At 40.1% G+C, this 18,414-nt stretch overlaps 1 protein-coding gene across 1 annotated transcript in view; it reads right to left on the bottom strand.

Moving 5' to 3' along the window:
* Nucleotides 1–9,459: 9,459 nt before the first annotated feature.
* The window catches only part of filip1l (filamin A interacting protein 1-like), an 87,721-nt gene continuing 78,766 nt past the window's right edge, over nt 9,460–18,414 (bottom strand). Inside the window, exon 6 of the mRNA XM_053491316.1 lies at nt 9,460–9,648. Within this exon, the coding sequence (XP_053347291.1) occupies nt 9,547–9,648 (102 nt within the window). The 3' untranslated portion in view covers nt 9,460–9,546. The remainder of the gene's footprint in view (nt 9,649–18,414) is intronic.

Raw genomic sequence — 18,414 nt, 5'->3', positions numbered from 1 at the left:
AAAGCTAGGGTGTAGGTAACCTGAAACAAAAACATGGAGACAGCTACTACCAAAAATAAAACAGCAAAATAATCATGGCTTTTAAGATAAAGCTCCTTAATATATTTTTTAAGTCAGACTAGTTAATGTGGCTGCTAACGCTAGCAACCTAACTAAATGCCTGCGTCATGCTAGCACTACAGCAAACTACTGCAAACATTCTACAAAGGAAGCTAAAAAGCTCATACATCTTAGCCGTTTCTTTCACATACAGTTGGGGTTCTTTGGCTAACTAGCAGCTATTGTCAGCTAAATTATTATACCTCAGACCAACCTGAAAGTTTGAGTGGAACCTTAACACGGTAACAGTAATAAATGTTACATATAGTGCAAATTTTTCAGTCATATGTGACTTAGTTGAGTGAACATGTGTATACAGACCTTGTATTTAATGGTATTTTCCCTTAAATGCACGAGGAGGATGAACCGTCATTAGCGGTGTGGAAGCTCAGAAGAGTAGACACGAAGCTGACACAGCCGCTGAATACACCGGTGAACCTTAGGGGAGGGGCCAACCAAACTTCATCCCAGCAGCTGGGTTACACAAAAACTAATCAACTCTCTGTAAATAACCCAGAAAAATTACCCAACAGAGGCAACCCGGCTTTTGGGTAGAAAAAAACAACTCAGCATTTTTTAGTGTGTAGTTCTTTCAATGTTATTTATGTACTAGATTGGTAACCAATTCTTATATGAACTCCTGATGTGATGGCTTCATTGAGAGAGCCTACTGCACAAAGCTAAAGCAATATAATGCAATTTCCAATTTTAAACCTTGCCATTATTTACTAAACCAACATTGGGCCAACCTATCTTCGGCCCACAAATAGGCCAACATTGCGCCAATAGACAAAATGACGTTAGGCCAACCATGAGGCCAACAAGGCCCCAACGAATGTACTGCCATTGGCCCAAAATTGGGCTGACGTGGAGCGCTGACAAAAGGTTACCAAAATTTTGCCGACATTGGGGCAACAAAGTAGTGCTATTTGGGCAATGTTTTCATTTTCTTTCAATTTGTTTAAGATTGGGTTATCTTGTTTTTCCATTATTGTTCGCAAGTTAAAAAGAATATAATGTTAAGGTAGCAAAACCTTTCTACAGGACTTTAGTTTGGGGTGGAACAATATCAGTGGGACACATCGGAGTTTCTCCCCATGCGGCGTTTGATAGCCTCAGGCTTCGTTCCATTTTCCAAGTTTACTCGGGTGCTCCCTACTTTCTGGTCAACAAAACATCAAATAAATAAAAATATAAATGTTTTAGTTTAATTAAATGAACACAAAAATACAACAAAATGGTATTTTCAAAGATTTTTCTTTATTGATCAATTTTTTTTTTTTTTTACTTTTGTGGCATTAGACTGTAGTTTTTAGCTGTTTCAGTGTGTCCACCAGGGGCAGACTACTGTAGGACCAAAAAATGGCTCTGGACTTCCTGGCCCACAGCAGCCCACATCATAATACATTGGCTCATTAATGTAGAGATACATTTTTAACACCATTTACTAGTATAAAACTATAACAATACAGAAATCAACGCTATTTAAACATATTATTTGAAGTATTACTGAACACATATTGGGTTATATTAGTAAAACAAAGAAACAAAGGAAAGAACATAAAGACAAACAAAATTAAAATCTATAATGGCAATATTTTAAAAAGAATGGCAATAAAACTCAACAGGTAAGCTGAAATAAAATTAGTAGCAGCATTAGCTCATGCTTATTTTAATTTTAAAATTAAAATAAGTTAACTAGTTACTTATTTAAATTTTTATGGTAGTCAATATTAATTGAAGGTAATGCTGAAAAACTATATTTTGAATGAATGTTGATTACCATAATAATTACTAGCACGAGTTAATGCTGCTACTGATTTTATTCTAGTTTACCTGTTCAGTTTGATTGCCATTCTTTTCACTTAGCTCTGGTAGATCAGGGGAGAGGTGTTGGTCATCATCAGCAGGCATTGGTTCATCAGCAGCAGGCACTGGCTTATCATCATTGACCCTGCTTACACTGATAAGTGGTATATCTTACACTGCATCACAATGTTACCCCATGCAAAATGTTCATGATATCTCACAAAAAGGCCAATTTGAGTTTAGGTAAAAATCCACCCATACAAGTGTGACAAATATGCAAAGAAAAGAAAATCTGGAAGGGGAAAATACTTTTTCATGGCACTGCACATGTAGTCAGATTGTTCCACTGGGATTTTTGTCGGCGGCGCTCATGCTATCGACCCACTCATCCATATGGGTAGAAAGGAGATGCAATATTATCTTCCGTCATTTTTTTTATATTTGCATACTGACTGGGTCGGCCCACATTGGCCAGCGGCCCACCGGGAAAACTCCCGGTGCTCCAGATGGCCAGTCTGCCACTGGTGTCCACGCTGATTATTAAAGAACTTTAAAATAATCGTTTGGGTTTATTCAAATAAACACAACATGTGACAAATATATAATTCCAAAATTTTTATTTTTTTTGGGTCATAAATGCAGTTTTTAGTTACATTCCAGTGTGTCCATCCTGATTTTTACCCACAATTGGAAGAACTTTAAACAACCTATTTATGTATTTATTACATGTCTCTTCTATAAGTATCTCGAACCAGAATTTATTAATGGCAGCAATTAAATCTGACTTTGTAAATTAAGGATGTCTTGAAACAGTTTTATTATAGTTTTATTTACTTACTTTCTTTAAATCACATTATAGTCGAATGTCGAACTATATATGTCGAATATAGTCCTTCACAGCCACACATTCTCAAAAGGAGTTTTTTCTCACCTTTCATTCACAATAGGTTTGAAGTTATCCAACTAGTTTCGCTGGTGGCAAATATTTTTAAGATAAATTAATAAGACGCAGCAGACATCTATGCCTAAAATGTATTTCTCTAGCAAAACATAAAATCTGTTTTTAATAGAAATAAAAACATAAAGCATGGTTTCTAAAACATTTATTGGCTGTGTACTTTAAGTCACCTGGGGCCTCATGTATCAACGCTGCGTACGCACAAAAACTTTGCTTACACCAGTTTTCACGCTCACGGTCGGATTTACTAACAGTGAGATTAACGTGAGATTGTGCATTCTTCCACGCAAACTTCACGTCTGGCGTACGTGTATTTATTGTGTGTGTTTGTTTTATTTCCGTTGGCGACTCCTAGAGGCAATTATGTTAAATTGCACACTACAAAATATCGCAGCAACACATGTGAAAAACATTGCTATTAATTTAAAATTGATAAAATGGGTTAATTAACACAATATTTTTCTACCAATTATGTGATTTAGAACATATAGAAGCATTTGCAAATGTATACAACCCTTAGTCTATGGCAATGGCAGTGTTGGCCTTATTAGAGGACATTGTCAATGGCCGAATCCGAAGGGAACGCATTTTTAGGGATCACAGTGATTTTCTGGCCCACGATGATGACTGGCTTATTAGCCGTTCCAGATTTCCAAGAGCTATCCTCTTGGAGCTTTGTGCTGAGTTGGGTCCAAATTTGGAAAGAGAGACAGCGAGGAGCCACGCATTACCAGTTCCCTTACAGGTGCTGAAAACGTTTGGTTTCCTGGCAACTGGTTCTTTCCAAAGGGAACTGGCAGACCGCTCGCGGTGAAGCCAGTCGTCTTTGAGCCGTGCAATGCCAGCTGTATGGGACGGGATCATCCGCATGTCTAGCAGGTATATAAGGTTTCCATACCATGCAGTTGACCAGCCAAACATTAAAGCGCAATTTGCCGCGATCGCCGGTTTTTCTAATGTAATCGGAGCGATCGACTGCACGCACACTGCTATAAAGGCGCCATCTGAAGACGAATTTACATAAGTGAATCGGAAACATTTCCATTAAATAAATGTGCAAATGATATGTGATGCTTAAATGCGCCAAACAAATATTGTGGCAAGGTGGCCTGGGTCAACCCATGATTCATTCATCCTCACAAACAGCATGGTTGGGATGAGGCTCCAAGGTGGCAGGGTGCGCGATGGGTGGCTTCTTGGTGAGTGATGTATTTAAAGATATTATTCCAGCTATTTTTTTTTTTTGTTTTGTTATTAATTCCGGAGGACAAACTTGCAAATAACACAGTTTTTCTCCGGTCTACCTCCGATAGGAGCACCTCCAAATCACATTTTGTGAAGTTTCTCTTCTTGCTTGTTTTTGCCATTGCTTTTTCGTTTGGTTTTGCCAAAGTGGAGTCATTAACATATTTATATGGAGGAGGCAGGGAGGGGTTTTGCGCTTGTGCACATGCGCTCAATTTCACGTTAATTAGGATGTACAAGGAGAATATGCGTGGGATTCTGCGTATGCAGTGTTTCATACATAAAATTTTTTTTTTGCATACGCACATTTAAAGCTTTGTCCGTACGCAATGTTTTAGTATGAATTCAACTTTGTACATGAGTCTTTGTACATGAGGCCCCTGCTGTTTACACTGCTGAATCACGATTGTGCCAATTTGACTGGTGTTGCAATAGCAACTGCTTTGTCTAGAGTAAGGTCTGGCTCAAGCAAAAGTATTTCTCTGATTCTACGATTAACGATATGGGCCCGGTTTCCCGAAAGCTTCCTACCGCTAAGTAGTTCTTAAGTTGTACCTTAACCTCTCTCTTAACGTTATGGCGCAATTCCCGAAACATTTGCACTTTAAGTATTGTACGAAGGTTATCTTAGGTAAGTACCAAGATAACGTTCGTACTATACTTAGTACTTAGTACTAAGGATATCTTAGGTAAGTCACACGTTCGTAATTCACTCTTAGCATTGTTTTAGCTCAAGACGCTAGTAGCCACTACTGAGCAGCAGTCTTTATAAATCAGCGGTGTATGTAAGCACATTATGGCACATTATCAAAGGAGTATTAATGTTGGAATATACTATAGGCCTGTTTTAGATTTTTTTTAATTGATATCAGAACTAATAGAGTGACTTTTTTAAATGGCCTATTTCATAATGTGACTAATGCATTAAAATTCAAAGAGGCCAGATTGAGGTGGTTTGGACATGTACAGAGAAGAGATGGTGAATATATCGGTAGAAGGATGCTGATGTTGGAACTCCATAAACCTTATACAAATTAATGATTGCACATTGTCCCCTTTAAATATCATATGAAAGCGGTGGTCAGTCTTTAATTCACCATCACAGAGGGACAATTAAGGCAGGTGTGTGTTTTTCGATAAATTGTTATATCTGCATCAGTGCAGCCCTTTCTCATAAATACAGTTTACAAAATGTCATAAGGGATTAATCAGTTCAATTTTCACTATTTTCACCCATCACACCAGCTGTTTCCTCTAGTGAAAATGAAGCCCTTAATACATACTCTATGAACCTATAGTCTACTTTATAAAACAATCATGCCATTGCTGTTTTACTTGGAAAACCTAACTGTCTATATAAAACATTGTACAGTAATTATGGCATTAACTACCATAGAGTTATGCACATAAATGATTAAAAATAGTGACAGACAGCATTCAGTGCACTCGTTTTAACTGCATAGCAGTGTGATTTACTGAGATAGAAAAATCCTTTTTTGTAATAAATATTGTATTGTATTAAATAATGTCTCAAATCGTAAAATACATTTATTAGCCTTAGAGTAAGGTTTTTGTCACTTTGATTTAGAAAACATTCCTTTTTTGATGAATGGAAACAAAAAAAAAATTATATTAAAAAATATGCTTTGTTTAATTACATTAAAACAAGGTTTGTCTATAGTAATGAATTTGAATAAATAGCCTAGTAGCTATGAAATTTTAAAGGGGTCATACAGGCCTACATGGACTTTTTTAAGCTGTTTGGACTGAACTGTGTGTTAGGAGAGTGCGTACACAACCACTCTACGATGATAAAGAGCCGCCCAGTGGTTTTCTTTTCATTTATTACAATAACATGCCCCTTCTGAAATCAGGCCAATCGCAAATGCCTGTCGATGTGACGCCACACCACAAGAGGCCGCTCCTACACTAGTTGATTGACACTGGTGTTTTAGCAAAGACCCGCCCCGAGTGAGAAGAAGCTGTCGGCCATTGTTTTTCGCCGCTGGAGCAAAATGGCGCCTAAGCGAGTGTTGTGTACAGTTGTTGGGTGTAATAGCGAATACAGCAGTCGTCATTCACTACCGACATCTGAGCCACTAAGGACGCAGTGGCTGAATTTAGTTTTTGAAGCTAACGTCCCCGCCGATTTACCTAAATGCGTTCATGTTTGCGATAATCATTTTTCACCAGACTGCTTTATAAACGCGGGACAATAAAAATCAGGTTTTACTAGGAAGCTGCTCCTAAAAAATGGATCTGTACTAACGCTTCGTGTTCCTGCTTCATCTTCACCAGGCTCAGTGAGTAATTTATTTTTCTATGACTCTTTGCAGATCGCCTTTTCTAATAATCACGATGAATGCGGAGTGTAAGTTAACTTATACTCTCATAGAACATGGTTATGGCTTCTTCTCTATGTACATCCGTCTCTATATAATCCCTAATCGCCCGTTTATAATAAACAATGCATTAAGGTGATTGTCTAGTTGCAAACTGTGTACGTAGTCGGAAAACTATATTATGCTTACCTTTGTTACGTTAGATGGTTTATAACGATGTCTGTCGACAATTAAGAAGTCATGTAAACACATCAGTAAACACATCGCTTCCGTATCTCTCTCAGTAAGCTTCTCCGCTTTATGTTGTTGTTGCTCGCGGCAGCGTAACAGCCCATTAATTCATGCCCATGCAGTGATGAGAAAGACAAATCAAGTCGATGCATGTCCATTCTTTTAATTTCTGCATTGTCAGGCGATATTACAAACTTCCGCGTAGGTTCCGTACTTAAATCATACCAAAAACGACTGAAGAAAACAAGCTCAGGCTCTATATTCCAGCGTTTTCCAGTTTGGACTGCATTACCCACAAAGCACTGCGTTGTGGGCAATGCTTTGTGGGTAATGCAGTCCAAAGCATTGCCCGCACTGGACTACACTCCCGTGGCTATACCCCACGTGTGCTGTGAAGACACGCCCTTCAGAACTGGGGGGGGGGGGGCGGGCTCAGCAAAGGTCATGAGCATTTAAATTAGCATGTACTGAAACAGGTTGCTGAGAACAGAGCTAGTTTTTACCAGGTAAAAGTAGTGTTTTTTTTACACAATCCTTTTGAATTTTTAATTAACTTATAATACAAAAGTTTCATTAGGACCCTAAAGATCATATTAACATTTAATGAAAAATGGGATGTGTGGGACCTTTAAGGGGTTAAATAGAGAACCTACTGTCTTATTTATTAAGCTAAAACACTAAATAAAACTAGATAACTGTAAGGGTTCGCCACTAGACGGCACTGTTTTTTTTTTTTACTTTTTGTTTGCAGACTCAGTTTCCCAGAAGGCAACTTGGTCAGGTGATGCGAGTGCTTACCTGAACTGAGGTAGATCATTAAATCTTCTATAAATAGCTGGTTAGTCTGGGAAACTGGGTCGAGCATTGTTTGTTTGTATTACTGTCATTTATGTGGGCATTTTGTTTAGTTTAGTTTAATTTGTATTTAAAATTAAGTTCTGTTTTCTTAAAAAGGCTCTAGTGTTGTATATGTTTCAAGTTCGTTGTGTTTCAGCGTGTGTGGAGCTGATTCAATGTCATGAAATGTTGTGTTAAGTGTCAGAGTTTAGTTAAGTATTGTTGAATGTGTTTCCCAGTTAAAATATCCCTGTGTGTTTAGGTAGTGGCTAATTGCATGTTTAGCTAATTGTATGTTTAGCTAATTACTATGGTTAGCTATTTATCATGTTTATCTAATTGTGCTTAGCTGACTGCCATGTAGCTAGCCCTAATCCCTCTGTGTGTCCCTAGCCTCGTCCTGTCGCTAGCCTTGTTTCAGCTCCATGCGTGGTTTGTTGGAGGTCTTGACCTATTGTTTCACCATAGTCTGTGTTTCCTGTTGTACAGCTAAAGAGCCTATGTTTCGCCAGAGAGCCTGTATTTCCTATAGTACAGCAAAGAAAGTCTATTTGTTTCTGTTTGATATTCCAGGTTTTGTCTTATATTTTGTTATTAATGACTTTTTTTTGTGCGAACCAACACTCTGCGCTTATGACTTCCCTTTCTGCCCATGGCAACATCAGCCAATACCACCCCATTATGACAATAACATGACGATCGAAGTTTTAATGTTTATATTTAACTGTACATGGAAGGTCTTTCAAGTCACATGAAAAAACAATTCTATTTCTACCTGCTGCTCATTTGGAGACCTACTTCCATGTGACTTGAAAAACCTTCTATCTACAGTTCTCTGTTCAGTTCTCAGAAAGGGCAGCCTCTCAGGAACATGTACATTTAAGCATTTGGCAGACGTTCTTATCCAAAACGCCTCATAGGTGTGTTGTTTATATTGTTAATTAATGCTGTAATTTTTCTTATTGTACCTGTACATAGGTAAACAGCATGTGTGATCAAGAAGACTCATCTGAGTACTGATTCTGAACAAGTCAAATATGTGTTAAACATCTATGGGGGCTGAGCCCCCCTTAATTGAAAATCCTAGAAATGCCCCTGATTGTATACCCGGGGCTTTTTTTTTTTTTACCGCTACTACAGGTTACATGAAAATATTAGCGACAGTTTGGAGATTTAATTTATATGTTTGTCTATTATGGCATGCTACTGATAGGTTAGCCGATGCCAAAATAAACGTTATTTTAAGAATTGTGTGTTTAATTTGCATAAAAAATGCTGTCTTAACGCTGTCATGCAAAAGGAGTGAAAAATCGATTCCTGAGCAACCGATGTCAGCTAATTCAGTACCTTTATTGTAGACAGAGCGCCTTGTAACATCGGACGTAAGAGGCAGCGACTTAAGAAGACTCCTAAGGGACAGAAACACACTTAGAAAAGTAATCAACTTTTGTTAAGATATATCTTAAGAGTCCTTTTATCACACTAAGAATGTGCATTATAGGGAACCCAGACCATGTTCAATTAGCTGGTCACAAATCATCTTATTTGTGGTATTCTCAAATCCGCATTTTGACGCAAAGTCATAAAATGCTGTAAAAAAAAAAAAAATTATAGCCATAAGGTGTTTGTCTGCTTTCTGTAAATCTCTCTCTCCACAACATTACATTTAAAATGTTTCAAGCCTTTTATCTTTCTTAAAATATTAGAATATTACCCAAGATCAATCAAAAAAAAAGAGTTTACAATACTAAAATTATTGAGTGCATAAATTAACATTCTTTTGAGAAAGTGAACATTTCTGTATTGCAAATCCTTTTTGTGATTGATCTTAGGAAGTATTATAATATTTTAAGAAATTTTCTGCCAAAGTAATACAAAAAGTAAACAAATAATAAATTACTTAAAAATAATTTTCTGTTTCTGAAAAGCTGCTAAAATACTATTCATTCTGGCATTGTTGACAGGGTCTCGGCATTCACGCCACTGTATATGTTTTTTTCCCAACTTGGACAGAGCCTGTACAGTTCATTTGCTTTGAGTCAGCACAGCCCTGGAATTTGTTCCTGCTGTTGTACTGTGGGCATTAGGTTTGGTGGGAAGAGACTGATGGAATTCTTCAACAGGTATCTATCAAGAAAGAAGAAGATTTTTTTAGTATTATTATCAACAATTTGATAATGTGATTGATTTCTCCAGTTATTTAACTGTTTTGCTGCATTTTCCTGCCTTTCCCAAATCTTTTCCAACCACATGTCTCAATTTTCTCTGTAAAATATCGGCAAAAAAGAGATTAAATTTCCACATAATGTTATATTTAATATAGTGCATTGTTTTATTATATTGGTAGTAAATATACAGTATACATAAATATGTTTGACACATTACTGTGTACAAAGCATGCTTGGGACTATATTATGGGTTTAAGGTAGATTTTAAATGAAAACATAATCTTAATTTTTCCCATTTATTGATTTTTATCATTGTTTTTTAAACTGTAAAAGATAAATTAACCAAACAAAAAATATATATTCCCAGAAATGACATTTAAACAAATAAATCTCAATATATGTTTATACCAAATTCTTTACCTTACAGCAACCATTGGGTATACTTTACATTTTTATGGAGTAGATTTGCATATGACATATAATTTGCACATTGTCCTGAAAGCAAAGACGGAACTCCAAGGCTCATAGTATTGTATTGCACAATGCAAAGCAGGCACTTATGTTTATACTGACAAAGAACAAATGAAATTTGACAAATTCTTTTTTAGGTATATTCTTGACAATTAGGTAAGCATGTATAGAGAGTATATAACAGTGTCAAACTTTTGTATTGTACGTAGAATGCGTATAAAGCCTGAATATCTTCAGCTTGCATAACTAGAAAAAAACAAAACTGTACATGAAACCAGCTACTTGTGATAATAATAACAACCTACTGCCACAGGTACTTCATGGAAAAAACATGAATGGCTATTATGTAATGCCACAGGTCTTGCGACAAGCAAACCTTTAGACAACTACCGTGTAGGTTTTTGGTCAGGTGGACCTGCAGCTGCCCTCACACGTGGTTGCTAGATGACAACACCATAATGCTAAATCAGGGGGAATGTGCGACGCCTGGACACACATCTGTATAGAAAGGGGGCATTAGGTTGCACCAGGTAATAGTGGAAGTGAAAAGAGAAAGCTGAAAAGAAATGTGAAAAAACAAAAAAAGATAAATCTGAAAAGAAAAAGATAAGAGAAAAATAAAAAATGTGAAAAGACAAAGAAAGGATAACCCTGTCTTGAGGTGACAAGGGAGTTTTGGATTTTGTGCCTGAGTTTGTTTCTTTATGTTGCAATGAGACTCTAGTCTTGAGATAAAGGATCCCATTGTCATAGTGTGCCTTGTGTTTAAGGTTTTGTTATTGTGTCTGTCTCTGTGTCTAGTAAATAAATTCACATCACGCGCCTCCCTCCAACAAAGGCAGAATTATTATTTTGTTGTTATGCTGCTTTTGTGGCCACAAACTCAGGAGCCACAATTTTAAAAGAAGAAAGAGCCTTATAGAATCAATATATAGTTAGACCTTCATAGCACACTACATCATGCAAAAACACTCCAGTGCCAACTGACTGCTCCAGGAGCTTTTTTTTGTGTAAAAAAAAATCTCCTTATGAAGAATTAGCCAACTCTGACCCTTTTTGTATAGTCTGTGTTCACTGTCAAGTCAAGATTGTCTCCCAGCTGCAGGCCAGGTATTTTTACATCCTCACCACTTCAACATTAACTCCCTCAATGGTGGTTGCTGGGTACAGTTGGTCCTCTGCATGTGAACCATCATCTTGGAGAAGAAAATGTGGTCAGAAAAAAGATTTGAACAATTTTTATGGGGATCACTTAAATGTTTTGTGGAATCCAATCATTAAAAACCAATAGCAGAACTTAAATACAGTAATACACCTATCACGTTGTGATTTGAGATTGCTTATGTTGATCAGCTCTAAGCGCAAAAAAATTGGTCAGCTGACTGCCGGAATTTACTGAATGACCAGGTTTTTCCATCAATTATTTTTTTTTCTTTCCTGGTTGCATGGGAATATTCCAAGATGACATTGGCAGGATTTACTTGGGTCAAATTGTGAAAGAGTGGTCCAGAAAGCATGAAACATCATTTTTACACACGGCTTAGCCACCAGAATCTGTGGGATGTGCTGAAGAAGACTTCACACAGCAGTCTGACCCCCCCCACCTTGTGAAAAAAAATGTGCCAAGTATAATTGCAGCCATATTAATTGTCAGTATTAGTTAATTTGAAGTGTGCTATTTTCAACATACTAACTTTGTGCTAATTAGGTTGTAGTAGAGCATAACTTTAAGTGTATTTAGTGAACTTTTATGTGCTAAATTGAGATGACTTTAAGTATACTTAGTACATGGCTGTGTGTGTACTAACTTACAAACCTGACATTAATTAATACAATTTAAGTTTATATTCAATGTATTATAAGTACATTACAGCTATTTTTACTGTGTTACAAAATACATGATTAATATACTAAGAGTAAATTCTTATTGCAGCAGTAGCATGCTGTTATACTTCTGGTCAATTACAAATACTAAAAAAGTACACTTTGTGGTTAATACAAATATACTTTATTATATCATACAGAACACACAACCTTTTATACTACAGTATTGCAAATGTGTTACCAGTACACTAAAGGTGTTTAGGATAATTTACAAATGCTAAGTGCATTTTCTATACTATAACATGGGTTTAAAAAGCATTACATCAGTAATTATGAGGCAGATTTTATTCATGAGTTCAACAGATTTAATTTGCACAAGGTTACAAAAAAGCACTACTTTAGTTTATTTGTGTTTAACAAAACGTGTTCACAAAAACACAAATTAAAATTTAAACTGTTGTCTGAACACAGATAGACATTAGTATTATCCGAGTATACAGATACAGAATTAGTTTAAACCTGGTGTGTTGATTCTAGCTGTTACACAGAGACTGAAAACAGGCAGAGAGCTATGGAGCATTATACCACAAGCAAAGTACATAAGATATAGCAATAAAACATTAGACACAGGAAACAGATAATTGGCTGGTGTTGCACTGATTCTAGTCTCTGGTTGGCTGGAATAGTTGCAGACTTATAATTCTGCTGCAGTTTGTGCAAGTGTAGCCTTATGACAGTAAGCGCACAGAAGAGTGAAAGAGTGCAAACATAAATTATCTTAAATGGGCAAAAGTGATTTTCAGTGCACAAAAATGAGTTTAAGAGCGTGTGCGCGAGAGAGAGATTCAGTGTGCATGTTTTATTCTTTTTTTTCCTCTTGGTGAAGTCTTTGAGCAGGTTCTCTCTAAAGATTTAAATTGTTGATCTCTGACAGTTTTTAGCATTATTACAGGCAAATTGTCACACCTAAACCACCTCAGCCCTGGGGAATAAGATCTGGCTCACCGGATTACTGAGCCGTTGCTATGTCTCCCCCTAGTGTGTCTACGTGTGTAATTGTTCTCCATTAATTTCCTCTAGCACTAAATCAAGTTCACCTGTGTCTACCTCGTGTGTCTCCCTATTTATTCCAGTTGAACCCGTACCACTCTGTCTGTTCACTGTTGTGCACCTCCTTATGTGTGACTCTAACCTACATGGTGGTAGTGTGGTGGTGTCTGCAGGGTCGAACTTGGCTTTTTTTTTTTTTTTTAGCATGACAAGATGATGCCCTGGCTTCATCATGGGCAATACTATTTTAGAACTGGTCATTGACTAACTTTTGCAGCAACTGAATTCTTGCATGATTTTTGATGTAGCAACTTTTATAGACCTAGCGTCGAAAAGGCTTTTCAATATCTCTATCATGTGGTTGTCATTAGGATCTAAACCTGCTGTGGTTGTCTGCCAATGGTATGTGGGTTTGGAAGAAAAATTAAAAAGTGTCTGGACAAAATACAAAAAATGCTTTGTTTTAAGGCAGCAATTGAGGCCTGTTAAGACCGAAGCTCTTATGGCAGAACTGGTACAACATAGTGATGTTTGGAGAATTGACTCCTTACCTGAGTGAGATGGTTGTCATGGGAGTCATGAACGGTGTCAGCTTGGCTAATAGCTTGATTAAAGCTACAGCTAGCTGCAACTAAAGCTTATGGTCCCATTTCAGTTGTTTCAGCCATACCAGTGTTAGCTGGCAGTCCTCCTGCTGTGGATCAGCATTTTTTGGCTGATGAGAGGATGATTCAGCAGTTTTGAAACATTCAGTCAATTTATACCTATCCTCATTTGGGTGATAACAAATAACAGGGATTGATCTGCATTTATACTGTGTGTTAGGAGGCTGCAGGTTCAGTATAACAGGAGATGTGTGCAAGTCAATTTGGAGTCCTGTTTGTTATTGATGGCTCAGGTAGACTGTAGGAAAGTCCTGTCCCGAACTATCCACCGACTGCAGTTGCGGGTCCTTCGAGAGCAGCTGTCTGCATCAGCCAGGCCAGGACCGTCTTTGTGGAAAAGTCAAACTGTTTCCAGTCACTACATGCATCCCAGGAAGACTACACGGGGCATCCAAGCAACAAGATCTCCAACCAGAAGTGGTACACCAAGACGAGTCAGACAGGTCCAGAGGGCAGAGAGGGTCTGGAGCACTTAGAGCTTAGAAGCGACATGTATAGCTCGACAGAGAGACGGGGAAAGTAAGAAAGAGAGAGGGAGGGAGAGAGAGAGAGAGAAAAGGAGTGATAACAGTTAGGTATGGTCACTGTCACACAATGTATAAGGTGTATTTGTAAATGTATGTTTAGTGCAGAGTGCAAGCATGGATTTGGGCAGGACTAACTATGACAAAATAACTAAAAGGGAGAGTCAGAAGGAAACATAGACATGAGGGCTCCCTGAGACGTAAAGTGACCACTTACATCACCATCAACAAACCTGAGTGATCAATGAGAGTGGGGAAGACAGCATCTAAACATACCAGTTCACCATAATAGTCTACGTCCATGAGTCCCTCAGATCTGCTCCTTTACCTAAGGCAAATCAATTTACAAAAATGCTTGGCTAAATAAATAGGTTTTTAGCCTAAACTTAAACACTGAGACTGTGTCTGAGTCCTGAATATCAATTGAAAGGCTATTCCATAACTTCGGGGCTTTGTAAGAAAAAGCTCTAACCTCTGCCGTAGTTTTCATAATAGGTGGTACTGATGAGCAGCCTGCATCCTTTGATCGAAGTAGGCGTGGAGGATCATAAGACACTAGCAGTTCACTCAGATACTGCGGTGCGAGATCATTTAATGCTTTATACATCAAAAGAAGTATTTTAAAATAAATGCAAAATTTCACAGGGAGCTAATGCAGTGAGGATAAGATAGGGGTGATGTGCTCATATCTTTTGGTTATAGTGAGGACTCTTGCTCCTGCATTCTGGTCTAACTGAAGCTTCTTTTGCACCTAGTCGGACAACCAGACAGTAATACCTAAAGGTGATAAAAGCAAACAACTAGTTTTTCTTCATCATTTAGTGACAATATATTCCTTATCTTGGCAATATTTCTGAGGTGAAAGAATGCTATCCTAGTAATATTATTTACATGTGCTTCTATAAACACATCAAGGTCTTTTACTGTTGCATCTGATGGAACAGAAAGGCCATCTAAAGTAACAGTGTAATCAAAAAGCTTGCTTCTAGCTGCATGTGGTCCTATGACTAAAACTTCTGTCTTATAAGGATTAAGCAGAATTTTTTACGTCCTTCACACATTGCTCAACTTTATTAAGCTGGTAACGCAACCCTGATCAGAGGCCAATAAGAGTTAATTTACTACTTTACTACCATTAAGTGCTATCTCTGTGCTGTGATGAGGCCTAAATCCTGATTGATACAGTTCGTGCATGCTATTTCTTTTCCTAGGAGTGACTCCTATTTCTATGTAGATATAACATGTAAAAACATGAGACATGAGACGTGAAACATGGGGTGGATCCGTCGCATGGAAGAGGGGAGTAGAAGTCAGCCCAAAAAGCCGAGGTAAACTGAGGTGAATCCGAGCTGACGTCTGTTGGAAGGCCATGGACGCGAAATACGTGGAGGACTAACTGCTCCGCAGTCTCCTTGGCGGAGGGCAGCTTAGGAAGTGGAACGAGGTGCACTGACTTCGAAAAGCGGTCGACTATAGTTATGATGCAGGTGTTGCCATCGGACAGGGGCGGAGAATCGGTAGGAGTCTGAGAAGGCCGGCAGATGGTCGGTTGTGAACTTTAGCTTGAGCGCAGATGTCGCAGGCTGCCACGGACCTGGAGACGTCCCTTCCTAGCTTGGGCCACCAGAATCGCTGTTGGGTAGCGAAGCGGGTCCGGGCAGCCCCTGGGGGGCAAGACAGACGGGAACCATGGGCCCATTCCAACACCTGAGGATGTAGACGGACGGGGACGAAGAGGCAATTTGGGGGAACATTGCTTGGGCCGGGCTCTTGGGTCAGGGCCTGCTGGACCTTGGTCTCGATGTCAAATCTCAAATATCAAGGCTGCGATGAGACAGGGGGAAGGTAAAATGGTGTCGCATGGAGTGGGATCCATAGAAGAGGGAAACTGACGTGATAGGGCATCTGGCTTAACGTTCTTTGAGCCTGGCCGATAGGATAGAACGAAGTTAAAACGTGAAAAAAACAACGACCATCGAGCTTGACGTGCGTTAAGTCTCTTGGCGGAACGAAGGTACTCGAGATTCCTATGGTCAGTCCACACCAAAAATGGGAGCATAGTTCCCTCTAGCCAATGTCTCCATTCCTCCAGTGCCAGATTGATGGCCAAGAGTTCTCTGTCTCCCACGTCATAATTCCTCTCGGCTGGGTATAGGCGATGGGAATAGTATGCAAAAGGGTGCATTTTATTATCCTGGGCGGATCTTTGGAAGATAATGCCCCCGACACCGGTGTTGGAGGCGTCAACCTCCACCACGAACTGACGAGAAGGATCGGGGGTAATGAGGATGGGAGCAGAGGCAAACCTCCTCTTAAGCTCAGCGAAAGCCTTCTCCGCCCCTGTGCTCCAATAGAAACGGGTCTTCGTGGAGGTCAGGGAGGTGTGTGGGGCGGCGACAGAGCTGTAACCCCGGATGAAGTGGCGGTAAAAATTGGCGAAGCCCAGGAATTGTTGTAGGTCTCGTCGTGAGGTCGGAGTGGGCCACTTGGAGACTGCCTGGACCTTGGCTGGTTCCATCTCGATCCTGGAAGGGAAAATAACAAAGCCCAAAAAGGTGGTGGAGTGTGCGTGGAACATAGACATAGAGGTGGTTCTCCAAGAGTCTTTGTAAAACCTGACAAACATGACGCCGGTGTTCCTCCAGGCCTTGGGAAAAAATTAAGATGGCGTCTAAGTATACAAACACGAAGAAGTTCAGGAAGGCACGCAGGACGTCGTTAACAAGAGATTGGAGGACGGCGAGGGCGTTGGTCAGGCCGAAGGGAACGACCAAATACTCGTAAAGTCCCATGGAGGTGTTGAAGGCTGTCTTCTATTCGTCCCCCTCCCTGATGCGGACCAGGTGATAGGCGTTCCATAGATCTAACTTGGTGAAGATGCCAGCCCCCTGGAGAAATTCAAAGGTGGTGATCATGAGTGGAAGTGGGTACCGGTTCTTTATGGTGATCTCGTTGAGACCCCTATAATCGATACAGAGGCGTAGGGACCCATCTTTTTTTTTCATAAGGGAAAATCCTGCCCCCGCTGGAGAGGAGGACGGGCGGATGATTCCAGCGATTAGGGGTTCTGTGATGTAGGTGTCCATGACACCTCTCTCTTGGTGGTTTAGGGAGTATAAGTGACCCTTCGGGGGTTATGAACCTGGGAGAAGGTCGATAGGGCAGTCACACGGTCGATGTGGTGGAAGCGACATGGCCCGGGTCTTGCTGAAGACCTGCTTGAGATCATGATACTCAGTGGGGACATTGGAAATATTCAGAATCTCCTCAGGTTTGGCTGGGGTGAGGAGTGTGTGATGCGCTGAGCGAAGGCATGATGTGGCACAGGAGGGGCTCCAACCCATGATGACCAGCTTGGTCCAGTCTATCTGGAGGCCCAGGACCAGGGTGGCATGAGATTTCCTTATCACAAACAGAAAGATCTCCTTAGAATGATTTCTGGACGGCCTTTAGAGTGAGCGGAAGCATTCTGTGTGTGATGGAAGGAAGGGAGCTCCCATCCAAGGCCTGGACTGCCAGTGGAGTGCTCAGGGGTGTGCAGGGAATCCTGAGAAGCCTGACAGTAGCATTGCGAGAAGAGTCCACTAGAGCCTGAATGGAGTGGGCTTGGCCATTCACAATTAGCATTACAGACAGCAGGGGGCGATGTTCTGGGAGTCTGTTGGGAGGGGCGCCCTCTAGGGCTCCCAGTCTGACTAGAGGGCGTTTCCTTTCACCGGGCAGCTCCGGAGGATGTGAGTGGAACTACCGCAGTAGAAACAGGCTCCTTCCAGGCGGCGGCGTCTCTCCTGTTCGGAGATGCGGGTTCTACCCAGCTGAATGGGCTCCTCCTGATTGCTCTGAGATGGGGAGAGGATGGGCGAGGTGCTCTGGGAGGAGGTGATCTCCTAGCGGGGAGTGACCTCCGGGTAGGGCGTCTAGAACGAAGACGTGAGTCAATCCTCCCTGCGAGATCCAAAAGTTCGTAGAGGTCAGAGGGAAGTTCGCGGGCGACTAGCTCGTCCTTGAGTGCCTCAGACAACCTTTCTAGAAAAATGTTTGCTAGGGCTCTGTCGTTTCATCCACGAGAGGCGGCTAGTGTCCGAAACTCAATGGCATAGTCATAGGCGGAGCGTGACCCTTGGCAAAGGTGTAGTGGTCTGGTCCCAGCCTCTCTGCCGACGTGAGAGCGGTCGAAGACCCTATTCATCT

The sequence above is a fragment of the Clarias gariepinus genome, chromosome 3 (assembly GCF_024256425.1).
Source record: "Clarias gariepinus isolate MV-2021 ecotype Netherlands chromosome 3, CGAR_prim_01v2, whole genome shotgun sequence".
Lineage (NCBI taxonomy): Eukaryota > Metazoa > Chordata > Actinopteri > Siluriformes > Clariidae > Clarias > Clarias gariepinus.
The sequence above is the reverse complement of the archived record's forward strand: the minus strand, read 5'-3'. Positions and strand labels throughout refer to the sequence as shown.